Here is a 22,408-nt window from a genome sequence, read left to right on the forward strand (position 1 = left end):
GGAATCATATGTTGTCCATCCCCCCTCAGGCTTGAAAGCCCTCAAAGAGACCCACTATCCCATATCACTGCCCAGAGGGATGATGGGAGATGCAGCCTTGATCATGTGACTTGCAGCATGATCACCTACTGCCTTCTGAGTAGAAGAACTCACTGCAGAGCAGTTTACCTCATTTGACCTTAGTTGCATGTGATCGAAATGTCTGAGTCACTGCGTGCAGAGGCAGAAGCAAATTGCAGAACTGCACAGGGTGGTGGGTCCTTTTGTGGCTTTCCTAGTCACTCAGACTGACGGCCCCGCCTTCACACAGGCGCTTTCAATAGTTTTAAGATTATTTTTAAATGTGTATTTTAGCCTTTTAATAAAAATCAATCAATTACTTCTTTGCTATTTTGGTTTTGCAAAAAGACCCACTATCAAGGAATGCTGCATGTACGATTAAACACTGTTCCGAGCGTCCGTAAACCTGAGACTTGATGTATCTTTGCCATTTGTTCAGTGTTACCAACCACATTGTGTAGTTGGGGCCTTTCCCCCGCTGTAGAGCACAGAGGAGCTGGGTGCACCTGTTTGAAGATGTGTAGACTGAGCCTGAGTAAACAGACGGTGCTATGCCTGTCTGTGACTGATGTGTAACGTCTGTGCTGAGGAAGTAGCTCTCCACATGGCAAACACCACCACCGTTACAATGCTCTCATCGACTGCAGTAACTTGATTTTGCACAGTGACCTTGTAGCCACCCGAGGAAGCACCCGTGTTTCCGTTTGGTATCATCTGGTTGTGCTGGTATTTGGTTTTGAGTCTTTAACGTGGCGTGTTTTCATACCATGAGTCAGTGAGACGCCACTGCCTGGTTACAGTCATCGCTGTCCACTGTCTTCGTCTCTGTTACACGACGGTTTATTCAGTTGCTTTTCATGGAATATTTTGAACAAGTAATTTTCTTGACAAGAAAGAATGTATAGAAGTCTCCCCACAATTAATTTCCAGTGTTTACATTTTTTAACTAGACTGTGGAGTTTCTACAGATTAATATGAAATGGCGCTCCTGGTCCGTGTGTGTGTTAACTCGTGCTGTAGCTGATGCCATGTTTGTCTTTAGACATTAGTTGGAAGCTCTCAATAAAAAAAGAAAAGGTGCCCACCGCTGACAGCACAGAAAATGGGTTGTGGAAGCCTGAAGCGCCATTTAGCTGTCCTAGTAGTAAGTGTAACCCGGCGTCCCTCTGGGCTCCTCCCGGGGAGACGCCGTGCTGGCGGTGTTCATGGTGCTGAGGATGGGCTGCCCTCCTTGTCGCCCTGGGCTCAGTGTTTCCATGCATATGATTGTAAAATATATAAATACACAAACCTGCAGCTTTAACAATTGTAATACAACCTTTTTGGATTAGTTATGTGTATAGATAATTAAATTCTTCATATAAAAGTTAGATGGAAATGTCTCTGTGTTCTTGCTGTTGGAATCTTGATGTGGTGAGGGGCACCACACAGACAGATGTCAGCCATTGGCCTGCCTGCGTGTCAAGTGTGAATACAGACATAACCCCAGAGTGGGGCCTCCGTCCATATTTAACAGTGGCTCCTTATTAGTACTGTTTCCTATGTGGAAGTCCACCACCCAGCTTAGCTGTCACCTCTCATTGGACTTATAGTTTATGTTGTTGACACATTGACAGGTGTGTGATTTGGCACAAAATATTGGTTCAAGAATCATGTCACAAGGAACTAGTGGCTGCCAAAATATACTTGGATAAAGGCAGACTTGCATATTCCCTGTTGTGTGTGATCATGTCAGCCAGGCACACTCTTGTGATCTTTACAGAGACATATACACGGATGACATTGTTAGACATGAAGGACACATGAGTGATGCTGTCCTTGAGAACCTCACTTAACAGGCCTTCCCACCCTCATTGCAATTTTACCAAGTTGGCGAAAAGGTTTTGGGTGCCCTGCTGGCTTCTAAGGGGCTAATGGGTGAAGACAGAGTTCACATAAACACGGAGCGTGTGTTAGTTCTGTGCAGAAGTGTGTGAACGGCAGATTGAGTGAGCTATCTAGCACCGGGGTGGGGGTGGGGGGTTGCTGCAGGGCAAGGATAGAAACCCCCCCACAGGGGTGCAGTGGAGACCCAAGGGTCAAGAAGGAGCCAGGTGAGGTGCACCGAGACGTCAGAACAGGAAAACCCTGGAGGGAGGGAAGGGCTCTTCCTGTCTCCCAGCCAGCCCCTCACAGAACAATGATCAAGTCTACAGGCCTCCTCTCCCTGGGACTGCCTCACTCCCTAAGGTGGTGCTCCTCCAGGATTGAGGTTGGCGGTGGGATACAGTTGTCAAGGTGGGTGATGCCACACCTCACTTTCAACTCTCCGGTCCCCTCACATCTCTTCAGTTTTTTGGCCTGCAGAGAGGCCATCTGAACCTCTGCGTTTTAGACAGAAGCCCACTACCAGCATCCTGTGGGGGGATGGGTCACCCTATGAGGTGCAGCACAGGTCACAGGACAGTGTGGTCCGTTCCCGTGTGGCCAGCGCTGAGCCGAGGAAGCCAGGACTCACCCTACCGGCCACTATGGCTAAAGTCCACACTGTTGTCCTGGTCCTGGTGGTCACCTCACGCATGGCCCTGAGGTTGCCCTGCTGGTAATTACTGCTAAAGAGATGCTCTTATTCTGTAAGCTCCCCTTCTGTCTGGCATAGCAGTCTCACGACTGCTCCTCGCTTTTCTGGCTATCCTCTATGTTCTCCGCTTTCAAAGTTGGATTAAAAAGTAAAGCATCCCTCAGACTTAAAGATACTATAGCTGGGTTGATTTTTGTGGATGTATATGAGGGTTTTTTTTAATGTTTACATTTACTCTGGTGCGTGCGTGTGTGTGCATGTGTGTGTGTGTGTGAAAAATCCCTCTACCAAGTGTGCCACCATACCCTGCCTGCCTAAAACAGTAGTTTCATATCACTTACCCCTATCCGGGCATGCGATAGGTTTGAGAACTTCAAACTTTCCGTTGTATGAGCAGATCAAACAGCTGTAGAATACACCTGATTCCAGGTCTTGACACAGCACATCACCCTTCGGAGCAACCAAGCTGTCACCCTGCCTTCCTCTCCCTTTGGGGCCAAGCTTCCCAGAAGTAGTGGTGTCCTGGGTCCAGCCCATGCGTGCTGAGACTGAGGCCTATGGACTTGGGTCTGGGCAGTCTCAACTCTGGCCCAACCTGGGAAGCTTCCCACTCACATAACAACCCTGCTTCCTGGATATGGAAAATCTTTTTTTGATGTTATTTATTTAGTGTATATGAGTACATTGTAGCTGTCTTAGACACACCAGAAGAGGGCATTGGATCTCATTACAGATGGTTGTGAGCCACCATGTGGTTGCTGGGAATTGAACTCAGGACCTCTGGAAGAGCAGTCAGTGCTCTTAACCACTGAGCCATCTCTCTAACCCAGAAAAACTTTTTTTTTTTTGGAAGACTATTTCTTTTTCCTTTCTGCAAAATTATAAATTAATCTATTTATTCTCTTTTAGACCCCAAAATATCCAAGAGAATTATTCTAGAAGCTACATTGAAAGTCACACACACAGGGTAAATGCATAGGAAAATAAGTGTCTGGTGATTTGGGATCTGGTAAGACACAGGATAGTGGGGCTGGAGAGAAGGCTCAGTAGTTCAGAGCGCTGTCTGCTCTTCCAAATGATCCAGGTTTGATTCCCAACACCCACGTAGCAGCTCACAACCCCCTGGGAATCCGACACCTTCTGCCCTGACAGGCACCAGACACATGCGTAGTGACACACAGACAGACAGATGTGCAGACAAAGCACCCACACATGTAAAATAATATAAACTATACAGACAACTGGCAATAAATTCCAAAGTTCTGATACCGTCATGTGAAAATTTCTCCTTGCCCTCTTTCCTTGAACCCGGTTCAGATGAGAACCTCGCCAGAAAGCTTGTGCTTCTTGATTCTATTCTTCATATTGAAAACTGCCAGGCATTAAAAAAAAAAAATTCTGAATTTACTAAATCAAAGGCTGTGTTTCTTAGACGTGGCCATTGGTTTTAAAACTCATGTGTCATGTCTACACAGCACACTACCTCCTAGACGCTACCTGGTGCTCTGTGCTGTCCGTGGTCTGTGTGTGTGCACACAGACAGACATAGGCAGTGGGAAAGGGACCTGAAAGTGTATTTATCTGTGACTTGTCTATCATAGGGCTGAAGAGGAGGTCAGGGTACAGCCAGAAACAGAGCTGTATAGAAGACTGAATCACGGACGGACCTTTGCAGTTTTCATATCTTCTTGGCCCATCATGCCGCAGGGCACAAGAACAGTGTGTCCCTTACTTGACTTTAGCCATATTTGTTAAGGGCAGACACTCCTTTCTCCCCAGTACTCTAGGCCTGCCCAGGAGAGAGCATGGCTTTGTTCAGTTTGTCCCAGTGTGCATCCTACCTGCGTGCTCCTGACCTCTGCCTCCCTCCTTCCTCCCCTCCCCACATGACCCATGCCACCCCCTTCATCTCTGTCATTCTTGTGCGCTAAGCCAGGCTACACCCTAAGGAAGTGGAGGACAAGGTGTGAGAGTGAGGGACAGAGATGCTCCCTAAGGAATGCTTGACAGTGCTGAGCTCTTAGCTTGGCAGTGAGGACGCTGAGGAGCTAGTGGCTTTTCGGTGCTCTGCTGACCCTGTCTAGTAGTACCATTTGAAAAGTGTATTTCTGTCTGTCCCAGAGCCTCATCTCCAAGCTGCACCTGCACAGATTACTGCCGGCTGTCACTTTGATTGGAAGAGTGGGTGCCTTTTCCTTCCTGTGACTCTTTTGTCACCTGGATTGGGGGTTCCACCCTATCCTACTTTAACCTTAGCCCAGTTTCCCAAAGACAGACATGTCCCAGAGAGCCTCACTCTGGGCCAACTGTGGCTTCTAAATTTTCATTCCTGGCTGCAGCCAGAAGACCAGGGTGTTGAAAATGTAAACACTACTCAGATACAGTTTAATAGTGGGCCCTGGGGAAATGAGCATGATTGTATCTTTGGTCCTTGGGAGCATTAAAGGTATTCTAGGATGACCGTGTAGAGCATGGGTTCGAATCCCAACTCTGCTACTTTGTGGTCCTGGGCCTGTTATTTAAGCTCTTTGAACTTCACCAGCAGAGAGATACAAACACCAGCAAGCAACCAGTATATAAAGGAAGACCTGTTCTTGGGGGACAAATGATTTATGCCTCGTCAGTAAGCATCATGGACCCCATCTTGGGGCTTCCAGCTTACTGTCTTGCAGAGCATTTAAGATTCATCAGCGAGTGCTTTACCAGAGGAGAGATTTCAGAGAGAATGAGAGTTCCCTGAAGCATTTGCATGGATTCCCCCAAGGTTGCCCTCCTAACTTGCAAGCAAAGAGCTCTTCCTCTCTGGCAGCAGGGGGCTCACCTGCATGGCAGCCTTTTGGAGCCTCTGTCTCACAGGTTTGAACAATGCTGACACTGTCTCAACCCAGCATCTCCCCAGCAAGTTACCTCTTTCACAGGCTGACAGTGGGGCGCCCGACCAGAGAAAGGGAGAGAGAGTGTAAGGCTTTTAAATACCACAAGAACAGGCAGATTGTTGGCAGGCCCTTACAGGCAATAAACCTGTCACAGATGTGTTAAGTCACTGGTCCTGGGTTTCTCATCGCAGCCTCCTGTGGCCTCAAGTCCTGCCAGCAAAGAACGGAATGTTTGCTCCTTGCCCTTGCTAGGCATGCCGGCTTGACCAGAGACATGTGCTCCCCAGAGCAGCTGCGCCAGACCACTTACAGCTCCCAGAAGCACATTGCCCCATCACCCTGCTGCGTGCACCCCTCACGGAACTGGCCTTGGCTGCCTCTGATCTGTTTGCTGAACCAGAGCGGGACACCAGCCCCAGCAAAGCAGACAAAGCCAAGCAGGAATCTTGGCTGTCTAGGGCATTGCCTTGGAATCCCATAGCCCTGTGGGAAGCCCTACATAGCTGTACTCTCCCTCAGTAACCAGCCCCCACTGTCTAATGGGAACTCTCACCCCACCCCATCCTCAAGAGACAGAAGAAAATCTGCTTGTCAATATCCCTCCTTTCTCCCTCTTGCTGCAGCAAAGGCTTCAGAGGTCTGCCCTGCCCCAGTTTTCCCCTCTCCTTTTGTACACACACACACACACACACACACACACACACACACACACACACACACACACACACACACAGACGATATGATGGACCCTGCCTGGTGGCTGTGAGCATTGGTACACATGCTGGTGCGATACCCGATTTTGAACCAGTAGGAGTGGGAAGAGACACCAGCAGATCGGTAAAGTCCAGCTTGTAGTGAATAGATAAAACCAGACAGAGTGGACCAGTGGCTGGTGCCGTTTGCAGGTGATACCCTGGGAGTCCAAAGCAGCTGTGGGCTCTAAATGTTCATCCCTGGCTGCAACCAGGAGCTCATGGTGCCAAATACAGGAACACTACTCTGATATAGTTTATCTAATAGTGGCCTCCTCCAGCCTGGAACAGCTAGTGTCAGAGCGCACGTCTGCTTCATCTGGTTGCTCCCCCTGCATCGGGGGAAGTGACAGGTGGGATGGGTGGGAAGCCATCCCAGATTCAAACCTTGATCACCGTCTCCCCCTTGGGCTCCGCTGTGCTACCTCCTACTCGGGAGATGGTACATGGGTACTTGTATCCATAGAGTCTTCAATCATCCGGCTCTGCCCTGCCTGCCTGGTCTTAAACAAGTCCCAAATCTTCCTTCACCCCTATATCCTCCTCTATACACCCTTCTGGAATTTTTGCCTTAAGTTTAAACTGTGGTACACTCCAGTAACACACGCCTTCCCCCAACCCCGTACCCCTCCTGCTCTCTGCCATCCTCCCTACCATGTTAGCTGGCCGGGAAGTCTTTTCACACAAAATGACAAGGAGACCTGGAGGCCAATACGTACACACACGAACACTGGGTAAGTCAGACATTATTTTGTGGCCGTGATAGGGCCCTAAGGAGGACCTCACAAAGAGTCTTCTTTTGGCTACAGATAAATCCGTACATTCTCATATAGGGTGTACCCAGTTTGCTCCATGGCTCTGGGCCTCTGGTGAGGCAGAACACCATGATGGCAGGAACCTGTGACAAGGCAGGCTCACCGATCTCATCGAGGCTTAGAAACAGTGATAGGAGGAGGTCAGGGACCAGATACCCGTCAAAGGCCTTGTCATCTTCCTCCAACCAAGTCCACCTTCTACACCTCCCAGTCATGCTAGCATATTAGGTCTCCACCATGAGCTGAGAGATGGCTGGTTCTCTCCTCACCTACCCACCTATCCGGGATTGGGAGCACCAGTTGGAGGCTGAGCACACGTGAGCCTTTGGGGTGTGTGTGTGGAGTGGGGGTCATCCGCAAACTGTAAGATAAAACTCATCCCTCATTCCACTGCGTTCCTTGCACAGGGATAGCCTAGCAAGCCCATCAGGAACTCCACAGGGGACCTGGCGTGTGGTGTATGCCTGCAGTCCCGGCACTGGGGAATCTGAGACAGGAGGATCATGATTTTGGGCTTTGTAATGAGATGCTGTCAAAAGTCAATAAATCGAGTTCAGCCCTCAGCACCACATAAACAGGCATGGTGTACACCTGTATCTACACCTGTAATCTCAGCATTTGGGACGTGGAGGCAGAAGGACAAGAAGTTTACCCTCAGCATAGATCTAGGCCAGCCTGGGATACACAAGGCTTTGAGAGAAAGAGAGAGACAGACAGACAGACACAGATACAGATATAGACACAGACACAGACAGACAGAGACAGACACACATACACACAGAGACAGACACATACACAGAGACAGAGACAGACAGACACACACACACACAGAGAGAGAGAGAGAGAGAGAGAGAGAGAACATGCATTAACTAATAAAAATAGTATCTGCAGAGGACCTAGAGTTATGGCTCGGTGGTAAGACTTGTGCTTAACATGGGTGAGACCCCAACTTCTCTCCCCAGAACCACAACAGTGGGTGAATCATCACAGGACACACACAGTCGAAAGCGATGGTGCCCACCTTGTAGAGCTGACATATGGTAGGATCCCCTTCTCTTGCTGGTTGTAACTCACAGTCCGATTAATGCATTTGCATATTTCCCATGGCCCCTCACTCTTGGGGCTGCAGAGGAAGTGTGGGGTGTTGGTGGTGGTCCTTTGTCTTTGCTCTCTTCCCTTGTCTCCCCAGTCAGGCTGTGGCTTCAACCATCTCATCACTGTGTGTGGCAGAGAACCCAGCAGGAAGCCTGTGCTGGGAATGGTGCTGGGGACAGCGGCAAAGTCAGAGAAAGTTATTTTTTGAGGAAAGGCCCTAAACCAGGAAGTGTTCTCCATTCTTGTGATCACTTAACTAGTGCATACATCCTGTGCGTATTTGGGATTTAGCCTCCCCCATGAGTCTGGCTGCCTCACAGACACATCCCTGGGTGGATCCTGTAGCTGCTGACACAGACAGGAGATGTCTGGGGTTGGAGGTGTCTCTTGTATTCTACTGGAGTCAGTTTGTCAGGGAACAGGGTGTCAGGGTTGAGAAGTACACCTCCTACCACACGGCCATCAAAGCCTCTTGTGGGCTGGTCAGCCAAGGGTCTCTTACTTGGATTTCATTTTTATTTATGTGTATGTGTGTGCCATGAATACATGGATGGTGCCCGAGGAGAGCAGAAGAAGGTGTTGGATCCCCTAGAGTTACAGGTGGTTGTAAGCCACCAAATGGGGATGCCAGGGACCAAACTTAACTGCTGAGCCACCTCTCCAGCCCCGGGGGTTTTGTTTTTGTTTGTTTTGTTTTGAGAAGACTCATTGCCTTGACCCAGACTTACTGCAGCCAGCTCCTGGGAGCCTGGACTCTAAGACCAAGATTGTCCTCAAATAGACCTTACAGGAAGTAATGGAAGAAAAGATGGTGGCCCCCCTGGCAACACAAGTGGTTTCTTTTATGGTCCTGTTTCCAGCGAGCATTTCCAATCGAGAAAATAAACATTGCTTTCTATACTCTGCTGCCCCAGCCATTGACTGAGGTGTTAGGTGGCATGGTCAGTTGGGATAGTGTGACCTCACATGAACCTCCAGAGGCCGTAAGAACAGAACATCAGGGCTTCCGTGGGCCCTGAGGTGCAGGCAGCCTTTTAGGCACAGAGTTCTGTCACAGCTGTCATAGCTGCCAAGACATTTTGGATGTTTGTCCATGTGGCCAGCCCTGAGCTGGCGTCAGCTGAGCAGCTGTGGAGGCCCTCATGTCCCATGCACTGGGACAGCTGTAGTTTCTGGTTCTTATTCCTCTCCATCCTGGGCATCTGAACACCTTTTCTCTCTGATGTGGCCTGAACTGGGTCCCCTAGTATTTGTAGGTCAAAGCTCTAACCCTGAGGACCACAGGATGTGACTGACATTGGAGATAGTGCTTTCAAAAATGTGTTTAAACGTGACCCTGGGGGTTGGGGATTTAGCTCAGTGGTAGAGCACTTGCCTAGCAAGCACAAGGCCCTGGGTTTGGTCCCCAGCTCCAGAAAAAAAAAAATGTGACCCTGGGGCCTTCAGAGTGGATTCAACTCTGAAGTGTGTGAAGCTGTGTGACAGGTGTCCTTTTAAGAAGAAACCTCACAGGGGTTGGGGATTTAGCTCAGCGGTAGAGCACTTGCCTAGCGAGCGCAAGGCCCTGGGTTCGGTTCCCAGCTCCGAAAAAAAAAAAAAAAAAAGAGAAGAAGAAACCTCACACGAATGGGCACCATAGGTTTATGTGCAAAAGAGAGAAAAGGTTCTGTGGGACACATGAAGACAAGGAACCCTGCCAATACCTTGACTTGATCTTGGACTGCAGCCTTCCCTGGCCGTGAGGAAGTAAACTTGTGTTTTTAAAGCTACTCAGTCTATGGTTGGTCCTGGCTACCAGGACACACAAAAACACCACCTGTCTAGCAAGGCCAAGACATAACAGCTAGGAATATGGACATAGGTCCTACTTCCTTTGTTGTTTCTTTTTTTTTAATATTTTATTTATTTATTATATATGAGTACACTGTAGCTGTCTTCAGATACACCAGAAGAGGGCATCAGATCTCATTACAGATGGTTGTGAGCCACCATGTGGTTGCTGGGATTTGAACTCAGGACCTTGGGAAGAGCAGTCGGTGCTCTTAACCACTGAGCCATCTCTCCAGCCCCCTCCTTTGTTGTTTCTTAACTGGGGCTTTATTGAGTTGTCTTGTGTCTCTCAGTCCTCACCTTCTCATTGTGGGTAATGGTAGCTACCCCAGGATTGTTGGTGAGGATGGGGTTGTTATATACAAGGGTCTGGAGCATCTAGTTCAACATTGCTGTTTGCCACCGCCCAGTGTCTTCTCTTTCTCACACCCACTCCTCTGGCTCCAAGCACACAACTCTGATTCTCCCGTGACCCTACCATTTTTCTCCATGATGTCTTAGTGTATGCGACTGTAACAAAATACCTGAGAGTAGCCAAGTGGTAAATAATGTTTACTTGCTGGTAGTTCTGGAGGCTTGGAAGTCCAAGATCCAGGGACTGTGTATGGCATAGCCACCACCCCCATACATCACCCCATCCCAGACAGATGGAAGAATTAAAGAGTGTGCATGAGAAAATGGCACCTGCTACATGTTCGCATCCATATCCTATCCCTTAGGAAGCAACACTGCTCTACTCATGAGGATGATCAGCCCTAGTCACCCCTGAAGTCCCAGACCTCTGCAGGTTAGTATGTGAACATTGAAGAACACATCAACAACAGTTAGTCCCCAATTCCCCCTCTGCAAAATCTTCCCAGACCTCTCTGGTCAAAGCCACTGCCTCCTTCCTCCAGTCCCCATAGAAACACGTCACCCCATGCTGCTGTCACACTTTCATCTGCCTTGCATACCTGAAGGGTTTATTTACAGCCATTTCTAAGGAAGCCTAAAAATCCTGGGGATACAGCCCATCAGAAGTGGGTGCTCAGAAAGCTAAGGAAGCATGTGTGGAGACAAACGCAGCCAAGAACGAAGGAAAATTCAGACTATAAAAGGCGGTGGTACCTGTGCCAGGAATCCAGCATTAGAAATCCAGAATGGTGGGCTGCTCACTGCATTCGTTGTCACAGCAGAGGAGTAGACTATCCCTGGGAGGAATTCCATTTCCATAGTTTGCCATGGCAAGCCAGGTAGACCAGATGGCCCTTCTTGGAAGATGATGATATTAATTAAAGACTATGGCTGCTTTTCAACTTCTTGGGTTTGCAACTGAGTGAGGAGGTTGGATGCACACTCCCAGGCAAGCCCAGCTACATACTCACAGTGAGTCCCCTAAGACAGGCCAGAGTGAGATACCCAGGCTAAGCTACACAGGGATCTTTGATGCCATTGGTAGCCTCTCTAACCTCCCATCACAGCCTCTCACTAGCTCCTGCTCTCTAATCAAAATCAAATCCTGAGAATTTACAACTCTCCTGTCCTGGGAACTGATGACATCTCACAGCCGTGCTCTTCCAAAGGCAGCTGTGAGTCAACAAGGATAGAGAAGCCAGTCTAGGATGCCAGGGTCTCCAGAAGATGAGGACCCAGATGTCCTGTTCATCGTTGCCTTCAGTTCAAGCACAGAGGATGCCTTCCAACAGGAGCACAACCCCTCCTGGCTGAGAGGCAGGAAGGATTCTCTGTGCAGCTCTGATAAAGCCAGAGAACAAGGCTGAGCTGCATCGCCTCACATGCCACTCTGCCTGGGACACTGAGTGTTTCCTAACAGAATCAATACCCTAGGAGGATCAAGTCCAGCCTTGGGGCAGGAAAAGTGTAGCTCATGTGGCAAGGAGCATTCCTATATTCCACATGCAGGCCCACTCGAACAACCCCTATTGTACAGACAGGAACTCCAGGCACCAATCAACATCTACTGTCACTTAGCAAAGGGATCTGGGCTGAATGTCCCTAGAAGCACTGTGCTGTCTTTCCCTTGAAATGAAAACCTGTCATCCAGGCTTCTGCATGGCTCTCCTGCCGCTTCTCATTGTGTCTGCATTTGTTCTGGCATCGATACCCTCATAACATGGCCTTTTCTATGCCCTGTGTCTCCCACGAGCGTCTGCATTCACCTAGCAGCTTCTACAGCACTGTTGGCTGGCCCATTCTTTGTGAGTGTGAGTACACGCGGGTGTGATGCTCAGAAGTCATCCTACCTCAAGTATCGTTCCTCAGGAGCTATCCACTATAGTTTTTGAGACCGTGTTTCTCAGAGACACCCGGGGCTTGCCAAATGCTAAGCCAGTCTGGCTGGCCAGCAAGCCTCATAAATCTGCCTATTGGTGCCTCACCCCCAAGTGCTGGGAGTGCAAGCATGACACATGCTAGCCTTTTAATGTATTTTCTAAGGAGGGAACTCAGTTCCAAGCAAGGCAAACACTTCACCCAGGGACCAGCCCCAGCCCTGCCCCCACTCTTCAGTGCCACATGTTTTCATACTTTTAACTTACTTTTCCTGAGGAGTCTACCCTAAACATGTGAGTTTCTCTTACAAAAAGAACAGTCTCTGCTTATTTCCCTTCAACCTCCTAAGAACTTAATAAATATTTATTGACCAACTTGTATTTTTTGACTCCTTCATAACAGGAAACAGGCTTGTCTATTTACTTTGCTCAATGTTTAGCTGCTGTGGGAGCTAATTCAGCTAATACGATGAAGAGAGGTCCTTCCATTGTGTGTGTGTGTGTGTGTGTGTGTGTGTGTGTGTGTGTGTGTGTGCGCACGCTAAGTCCTTCTATATTCTTTGAAATTCTACAGTATCTGTAGGCTCCTGTATTGTTTGCAATAGAGAGGATTTCAGTTCTGCTGATCATGTGTGTGACAGTTGAAGGGGATACCATGACCCTTTAGGGCTGAGGTGTTTCCCAAGTCTCTCGTCCTTCCAAAAGAACCTTCCAGCCCTGACCCTCATAAGTGTATTTAAGAAGACTTTAAAACCTTGGGATCCTATATTAGGAGTTTCCTGTGGCTTTAGCGGGGGTTGCTTTTTAACTTTTGAAGTCCTTGCAATATTATTTCAGCTGTGGGCCAATTTTAGTTTTGAGACACCCTTCATCCCTGCTCCGTGGCCGTAGAAAATCATTCACCACTTTGTCCCTTGAGCGAGCCAAGGGCTCAGCAAGCTCCATGAATCCTGGTGCCCAAGGGAGCGACCACACCCTCCCACCCCCTAAAGAGAGCATTTAAATCGAAATGGCTTTTCCACTTGCCCTGCTTTGAATAATGGAGGATTTTATCCCCTCCCCAGTACTATTTTTTTCAAAGGAAGGATATTTGCAGGGTTTAGAAGCCTTTTTTAAGTCTTTCATGGTTCTCTGGGTCTGGGAACCATCTTCATGGTGTCCCAGGGTCAGTTTAGCAACTTGAAAAAGAAACCCATCGCAAGCCAATGCAGTTGCTGTGTGGCGTGGAGACAAACCTCCTCAAAAAACCTCTGCCTTTGTCCACGTGAAGTGTGGCCATTTCACGTCTTCAGGAAGGCTCAAGTAAGTCTTGCATAGGGTGGAATTCTGGAGGTAACAGCGCAAACCCACCAGCATCCCCAGGCTCTCGGTTCTCTCTTGGGTGCTGCGGTATGTAGATTCTAAGGCTGCTCTGTCCAGGGTAAGGTGTACCACAGCCCCCAAGTGCCATCCAGAGCTGGCCCTGGGCCAAGCGTTCCTGCACCTTCTGCAGTTCTCCAGAACTTGTACCCAGAGGAGCTCCTAGAATCCCCAAAAGCCAGGTCTCTCTCCCAACAGGACCTCGTTTCAGTTTCTTTGTCAGTCTTGTGTCTTCTGGTCATGAATTCCTTGTTGTAGGAAGCAGTTGGCGTTTCTCAGCCAGGTCTCGTGGCAGGTGGGGAGGGTGCTCGGCCCTGCAGATTTAGTCCATTAGTCCTGGGACAGCCTGACAAAACCAGCCATTGTTTTCTTATTAAAACAAGAATATACTCAGCCTTGGAGGTGGGACTCAGTAACCTCAACCTGATGGACTAGAAGGGTGGTATTAACTTGGAGAGGAGTAGTACCACCTTCAGCCTCACGGGGGCAGTACCAACTTCAGCCTCAGGGACAGTACCATTTTCAGCCTGTGGGAGACAGTACTACCTTCAGCCTTGGTGGTGGGAACAATAGAACCTTCATCCCACATGTGGGGTGCAGTACCACCTTCATCCTGGGGGACAGTACCACCTTCATCCTGGGGGGCAGTACCACCTTCATCCTGGGGGTGCAGTACCACCTCCAGCCTGTGGGGGCAGTACCACCTTCATCCTGGAGGGGAGGCAGTACCATCTTCATCCTGGGGGGCAGTACCACCTCCAGTCTGAAGGGCCAGCACTACCAGGGGAGCAGAGAGAAATAGCAATGTCACCTTCAGCTTCAGCCTAGGAAGCAGCACCATGTTCAGCAGGAGAACATTTCTCTAGAGGAGACGCCACCTCCAGTTTTGAATCCTTGAGTTCCCAGGGTCTGAGATGGGCTCTGGAAGACCTGCATCTCACTTTCGTGCCAGACTTCATGGCAAAGATCACAAAATCACCAAAGGAAAGTGTCAGGCAGCAAATGGGCATTTTTTTTTTCGTTTGGTTGGTTGGTGTGCTGTTATTGTTGTTGGAGATGGGGGTCCCTCTACGTGGATCTGACTGTCCTGGAATTTGCTCTGTAGAACAGGCTGGCCTCAAACTCAAGAGATTCACCTGCCTCCGCCTCCCAAGTGCTAGGATTAAAGGCGTGTGCCACCACTCCCAGCTTGCTAACAAACAAAATTGTATGCAAAATGTATACAACTCCTCTCTCCAAGGGAACCGTGATCCAAAGGGACATTTGTGAGACTTGCTTGTTTACTGTTGATGTTGGTGCTGCGGACACTTCAGTACACTGCTGAGCGACCGTAACCACTGTGAGAGAATTCTCCTATCCCTGTGGGCAGGAATGAACTGGAAGCACCAGGGATTGTGTCCACAAGGGACCCAGCCACAAATGCAGGGGCCACATTTAGCCAGTGAACAAAAAATGGCCCAAGTCCTGGGTCCTCGGATTCACCCTTAGGACAGTGAATTAAAATAGGGCACGAAGTGGATATGCCTTCCACAGTTCAAGTGTTTCCTAGGCGACTTCCTCCAGAACAGTTAAAGGGTAAAGAAAGGGAGTGGGCGGAGTCTTGGGTACCCTGCGCTCACCCGGCTGATGGGGGCGACTTCGGTCTGGCTTCCTTCTGGGAGGCATTGCTAAGACAGATGTTTGTGAAGGCGCCATCTCGGGCCGAGCCGAATGGGTGGCTGAGCAGGAGGCCCAAGTTTAGAGCCAAGTACAGGCTATGGAGTCTTGCTTACCTTGCGGCTTTGAGGTCAGGCTTGGCGGTGGAAAGGCGTGGAGAGCGTTACTATAACGATAGCTTATTCCCGCTGGTTTCCTGGCACCATCCTGGCTACCCTGGGCTGTTCCATCCCAGTGAGAGAAAACACACCGTGCAGAAAGGGCATCTGGCCAGGGGTGGGAGCAAAACTGTAGCTCTAGGAAGTCTGGAAGCTCATGAAGTCTGAGATAACACTATTCTGTAGACAGATGATTCTCATTAAGTATCTATCTGTAAGACTTCCTCAGTCCTGAGCCCAGACAACCCCCTTGTGGGGAGGTGGGGTCTCTGAAGAGCCCTTGGTAGCCCCCAGCAGCTTTCTCACTGAAGACTCAATCGCAGCTCCCTGGGCCCCTCTCCTGGAGAGTCTATTTGGTAAAGTTCTGGTCACTTGTTTGCAGACCCAGCGCATTTGCAGGTGCTGCTGGGGTGGGGGTGGGGGTGGTATGGGCTGGGGGGCCCTGTGGGCTTGGGGGATAGAGGTCACAGTGTTCTATTGCGCCCCCTTGTGGCAAGTAGTAGGAAGGGTGAGAAATGAAAGTATGTGGGCATCCGTCACACCCGCCACACCCGCCACACCCACCTCTCAGAGTATGTATTGTACAAATTCAAGTTCTGTGGTTAAATAAAGACCATCTAATAAAAAAGAAATATATATATATGGGACCACGTTCATGTCTTCCCAGGTATGTCTGGGTGTATCTTCCTGGCCCTCATATCCACCAAGACCCTCAATACAGTTACTGCAGACACTAAAAGCTGCTCTCAATGGGTTCGGTCCCCAGCTCCGAAAAAAAGAAAAGAAAAGAAAAAAAAAGAAAGCTGCTCTCAGGATAACCACATACCCACCTACAGCTCGCTATGAACAATAGGGTCTAGAGAACACACAGCCTCTGGACAGAGACTTGGACTCTGTTCCTTACCACTGCGGATAGGAGGACCCAGGGAGAGCTGGCCTCTCTGAGCCTTGGTTTCCTTGTCTGTGTCGTGTAGATGATTCTGTAACTTTTGAGAAACACTCAAGGCAGTGGTCAACATGCAGCTTCCGCACGCACGGTGCCTGTCAAGGAAGTGCTGGCGGGTGTTAGTGGGTCATTTAACCCTTTCCATGGTTCTGATGGAGCATGCGTGTGCTACCTGGATTTGTGACCACAAACTTCATGGTGTAACACGAGTGGGATTTATCCCCCCTTACAGTTCCAGAGTGGGAAGTCCAAAGTCCGGGTGTGGGCAGAACTGTGTCTCTTCTGAATACTCTGTGCTACTTTTCTCTTCAGCTTCTAGAGTTGACAGTGATGCGTGGTGATCTCTGCTCGTGGCTGTGTACCTCCGATCTTTACAACTCAACCCACAGCCCCAAGCGGATGAGGGGCCACCCTTACAGTCACAAGGACCTCGGGTGTCTTCACGGTGGAGCTGTAGGCTTCCCCAGCCTTGGACTAAACATTTCCCTAAATGGTTGTGTCTTCCAGGGTGCTCAGACTTACATCTCTTAGATATGTTGACCCCGACTGAGAGGAAGAGGCAAGGCTACATCCATGAACTCATTGTCACAGAGGAGAACTATGTGAACGACCTGCAGCTGGTCACAGAGGTACCAGCAGCCCTGGGAGGCTGGGGTAGCCCTGAGGGGACAGGAGGAGGTGAAGGCCTTTCTGAGGAGGCTATGCCCTGTCTCTGAGTCTTGGGCAGTCTCTGGTGTATGGGGGATATCCGAATAGGAAATAATACAGGGGAACTTATCCCTAAGAGGAGATAGGCACATTTTCCCACAGGGCCACCATGTGAGACAGAGAGGCAGTTCTTACTGGAGCCAAGGCCAAGAGCACACAGGTCCCAAGCTAAGGACTAATGGAGAGATGCCTTTGGGCTATCACTTGGGACTCTGGGCTTCGTCAGAGAAGTTTTAGCTCAGCTACCAACTGATTGGTGTCATGTAGTCACCAGACCTTAGCGTTGGCTCCTTGAGTCACTTCTACTGTTCCCAGAAGCCCCTGAAGAAATCCACCACAGTGGTTGGGCATGAAGATGTGTCCCCCACAGCTCTGTGAGGCTGCTGGCCTGGGACAGGCTGCCTCTGTGGGGAGCCAGTGAAGGTCTTGACACTCTGTCTGAAAGGACAGGGTGAAACAGAGTTGGGAATCCCTGCTAAAAGGAGGGAGCCCTTTTATCCGCACATAGTGAGAGCCACCATGTCAGGAGGTAGGTTTACAGAGCTGGACCTGAGGGTCCTTTCAACATGGAAAGTCCTGTCATCGCTTGTAAACTAGCCATGAAATTGTGATGTCACCTACACATCCAGGAGGGATAGTGCTTGGCTCTTTGGTGTTATGGGAGTTTCAAGCTAAAATGCTAAGTCCACAAGGGTTTCCCAATTGTGTTGTCTCAAGACGTCTGCCTGCTATTAAAGTGTGTGAGGTCTGAGTGCCACCTGCTTCCATGTGGCATCCTGTGTGGATGTTACCCAGTTCACCATCAGATTAACGACTCGTGCAGAACAAGGCTCCTGAGGAACAGCTACAAACAGGCCAAGTTTGTAGCACCCACAATTCTTTGTGCCCAAAGAATTTCAGAGGAGCCTCTGCCCCAGCTGCCTTGCGGGCTGCCTTGCGGGCTGCCTTGCGGGCAAGAGACTAACCACACAGAGTCCCACTGAGATCTGTGATTAGCTATGAGTTATCTGTTCACCCACCCAGAGCTTGGGAAGAGTTCGTTTATCAGAGCCCAGGAAGATGGACGCATCGTCCTCTCGTGACCACCTGCTTCTAGCTCTGTGATAGCTTTGTAGCTGTCTCCCTCAGACCCACGGCTTGCCTGGGTGTAAAGAAAGCTTCACCCATCTCCATAGGTGTTCTCAAACTCCCATGTCCTCTTGGGCCCCTTCCTCAGAGTGGGCGGCTGACGTAGGCCCACTTGCATGCTTGACGATCTACTACCTTCCGAGCTTCTTATGGGTGGAGCCGAGCTTCCTCCTCAGAAATTCTCCGGGGCTCCCCTTGTCAAGCACTTGTTGCTCCAGGAGAGGGTGCTGTCTCCAGTTCTCTCCCTTGTGCTAAGCAAACCCGAGTGTGCATGTAGGTAAGTGTGTGTAATGTGTGTGTGTGTGTGTGTGTGTGTGTGTGTGTGTGTGCGTGTGTGTGTGTTGAGCTAACTGTCTGCTTTCTGAACGGCTTCGTTTTCTACACCTGTAGATCTTTCAGAAACCCCTGACGGAGTCTGAGCTGCTGACAGAAAAAGAGGTTGCTATGATTTTTGTTAACTGGAAGGAGCTGATTATGTGTAATATCAAACTGCTGAAGTAAGCTTTTCCCCTCTAACCGCAGATGCTGCCCCTCTGTGGCATGTGCACCAGCACCTCTGTGTAGTCTCTCTGTGTCCCTCACGCATGCTACCCTGTGTTACTCTTTCTGCCCCACCCCCCACCTGCCGCCCACTGCCATCGTCTATGCTCTTACTCCTGGATTTCTCACGGCGGGGAGTGAACTGCGCATGCACACAGGTTCCTGTCCTGACTATGGTTCCAGAATTTCCTGAGCTGGGACAATTCTGGCTCCATCCTTGCGGGTGGGTCATCCCCAGGGCCTAGCCTTGGACCTGGATTCCTAGAAGTGGCTGTCTGTCTCTGGAGGTTCTGGGTTGCAGCTGGAGAGTGCGAGAGTGTGGGATAGCTCTCCACCAACACGAGTAGAGTCCCTCATGGAGGGTCCCAAGCCACTTGTGCCTGTTTAGTCTGCAAAGACTCTGTAGGGCCAGAGCTAAGGGGTCCAGGTTAGACCTTACTTCTGTGAACCTCGGTTTCCCCAACTATACCCTTAGGCAATCAGAACCCCAAATCTGTCACAGGGCCCTAAGTGTGATTGTCACATTAGAAAGCAGACTAAGTTCTGGCCCCCAGGGCATAGAGCGTGGCAGCTGAGGGTAAGAGCCACCCTTTCTCTGACCGAGCATTGCAGACAGCATCTAGATATTCCCGTTCACTGTGGATCTCTGTTTGAGTCACAGGGAAGCAGCCATGTCCTACACCAGGTCCCTGTGTACTTGTAAAGCAGCCTCGGGGGCCTGGTCTGTCACAGAGAGTTAAGGGTGTGGAGTCAGGAGACGTGAGTGAGAAGCAGGAAGCGTGGAGTCTCCTCCCTCTGTGCCGAGGCTCATGCTCTAGAAGCCTTTTGTGCATTGATGGGGCACCAGACTCTTGAGCTCACATCTCATTGTTACGGTCTGGCTGTGTCTTTGGTCCAGTAGCATTACAGCCACTCTCTGGACCTCTGTGCCCTCATCTGTAAAATGGCAGTTTTGTTAGTCTTTTCTGTGGCTATAACAAAACCCTCGAGGCTACCCCTCTCCAACCATGAAGAAAAAAATGTTTCTTTAGCCCTCTGGCCCCTAGGTGAAGAGGCCTAATGGCAGAGAATACCGTGACCGTGGGGCAATTAAAGAAGGGGCCGCGTGACAAGCCAGAACACCAGAGATTTGGGAGTCTGACCTGTTCTTTTACAACAGTTTACTCTAAAAGAAATTAGCCAGGGTCCTGAAAGCCCCTGCAAAGGACAGTCCACACAGTCCGGAACATGATCTATGGCAGCCATACTCTGGAGTTTAATGAATGAATTTATTAAGTATACAGCAAGCCAAGATAAATTAAGAGAAAGAGGTAGGTAGCGGGAGGGTTGGAGAGATGGTGGGGGAAGATCACAGAACTTCGTCAAAGCAGGTGCTCTCAGTATCTAGCAGAGGCCAACTGAAGACGTCTCCTTGAGGCCAGCCGGAGTTCAGGAGCCTCCCGGCCAGAGCCTCCTCACGGGTGAGGCGTCCAGTCAAAGAACAAACAGCAACAGATACAGATGACGCCATCAAACCAGGCTTTACAACATCCAGCAGAATTGACTGGGGAAGTCGAGTCAGCAGCTAAAGCAGGCACGACTGTACCACAGGACAAATAGTAGTGACGTCTGTGGAGGGCTCCCCTGGCCGACCTCAAGGGCCCAGTATTCACTCTCAGGTTACTTGGCCATTCTCTAGCCTCCCTGCCACAGAGTTAGGGAGACAGTTCATCCCCTCTCCCCAGACAAGAGGTCTTGAGGGAGGCTTAGACAAATACACCAGGGTCTGAAAGTGGGGGCCAGCCTTGCTTCCAGGCCAGCCTCTCCGCAAGTTTACACAGGACAACTTGTCAATATAACGGACATTGCTAACAGCGGTGCGTCTGACTGTCAGCCGACTGCCTCCTAAAGGCCCCAGCACCCTAGTGTCATCCCGAGCTCTCAGAATCTGTCTTTGGTGAAACTCTAAACCACAACCAGGTGACATAATCGTGCTCAAGTGTTCCTATTCCAGAGGCCTTCGCACAGCATGTTCCTGACTCACACTGAGCACAGAGGCTCTGGGCCCAGGGGAAGCTGAGCGCTCATCCCCCTTTAGGAGGGAGTTGGCCTGCCCTCTGGGAAGAAAGGACTGGTGGTCCCTGGACCTATGAGCACTGTGTGTGAAGTACTAGATACACACAGTTTGAAAATGGACTTACACATTTTCAAATGGACATATATACACAGAACTAGGGAGGCGTTGCAAGCACGAGGATGTGGTCTGTATCCCCAACGTCGACTAAAAGCCAGGCACGGCAGCCTGCACCTGTAATTCCAGAGCTGGTGGCAGAGGTAGAGTCCCCTGAGACTCACTGGCCAGGCAGTCTGACTGAATCACTGAGCTCCAGGCTCAGTGGCAGGTCTTGTCCCAAAAAATAAGGTGGAGAGAGATGGGGGAAGCACCCACTGTTGACATCTGGCCTTCACTCACGTGCGCACGCACGCGCACACACATACACACACACACACACACACACACACACACACACACACCTGCTCTAGGCCTGAAGAGACTGCCCTTAGGCAGGTCCTGTCAGAGCCAGTCTGTGTGCCCTCCTCCCATTAGCTCCATTGCCCTGAGGTGAGACGTGTGAATAGCTGGAGCATCCAAGGGGGTGGGGTGGGGAGGCGACCGACCTCAAGTTACACAGATGGTGGGCCCTACTGGACATGGTGCCCAGACTTAGAGAGGGACTTCACTCAGAGCTACCTTCCCTCACAGAAAGTGCCAGGAGTCACGATTCCTGTTTTTCCAGCACCTTTAAACTTTTCTGCAGCAACTACCTCATGCTGCTGACTCTGCTACTCTTGTTATAGCAGCTAGATCAGCCGTGACCAAAGCGACTGGGGAGGAATGGTTTATTTGGTTTATGGTTCTATATGACTGTTCACCACTGAGGAACGTCTGGACGGGAACTCAAGCAGGGCAGGAACCTGGAGGCAGGAGCTGATGCAGAGGCCGCAGAGGGGAGCTGCTTACTGGCTTGCTCCTCATGGCTTGCTCAGCCTGCTTTCTTATAGAACCCAGGATCAAAAGTCCAGGGCTGGCCCCACCTACCATGGGCTGACTCCACCCACCATGGGTTGGCCCCACCCACCACGGGCTGGCCCCTCCCCACCAATCACTAATTAAGAAAATGCCCTATACTCCTGCCTACAGCCTGGTCTTATGGAGGCTTTTTTTTTTTTTTTTTTTGGTTCTTTTTTTTTTTTTCGGAGCTGGGGACCGAACCCAGGGCCTTGCGCTTCCTAGGTAAGCGCTCTACCACTGAGCTAAATCCCCAGCCCCCTTATGGAGGCTTTTAATTGAGGCTCTCCCTCTCTGATGCCTTCATGTGTGTCAAGCTGACATGGATCCAGCCGGCACAGTTACCCTCCAGAATTTGATAAGCTCCTACTGCTGAAGGCAACATATAACATCACGGAGGAATCAAGCCAGTGCCGACCTAAAAGCTTCACAGTTACTAGCATTTATGGCGCTAGGAAAGTGTGATGGTGTGGGGGGAGGGGGTGGAGTAATCCACAGTCCTACCCAGCCTTGAACCCTGTGAGCTACAATAATGACGGGCCTGCAGAAGAAAGTGCCCAATGCTTCGGAAGCATTAGTGGATGCTAGGACTCTGGCTGTCATTGT

The 22,408-nt window shown here is 50.0% G+C and overlaps 1 protein-coding gene across 2 annotated transcripts in view; it reads left to right on the forward strand.

Moving 5' to 3' along the window:
• The window catches only part of Itsn1 (intersectin 1), a 182,052-nt gene that overhangs the window by 136,298 nt on the left and 23,346 nt on the right, over positions 1 to 22,408 (forward strand). The window contains 2 exon segments of one of the 2 annotated variants that reach the window (NM_001136096.4): positions 16,885 to 17,006; positions 18,604 to 18,710. In NM_001136096.4, the coding sequence (NP_001129568.1) occupies positions 16,885 to 17,006; positions 18,604 to 18,710 (229 nt within the window). 2 annotated transcript variants of the gene reach the window in all.

The sequence above is a fragment of the Rattus norvegicus genome, chromosome 11 (genome assembly GCF_021556685.1).
Source record: "Rattus norvegicus strain SHRSP/BbbUtx chromosome 11, alternate assembly SHRSP_T2T, whole genome shotgun sequence".
Taxonomy (NCBI): domain Eukaryota; kingdom Metazoa; phylum Chordata; class Mammalia; order Rodentia; family Muridae; genus Rattus; species Rattus norvegicus.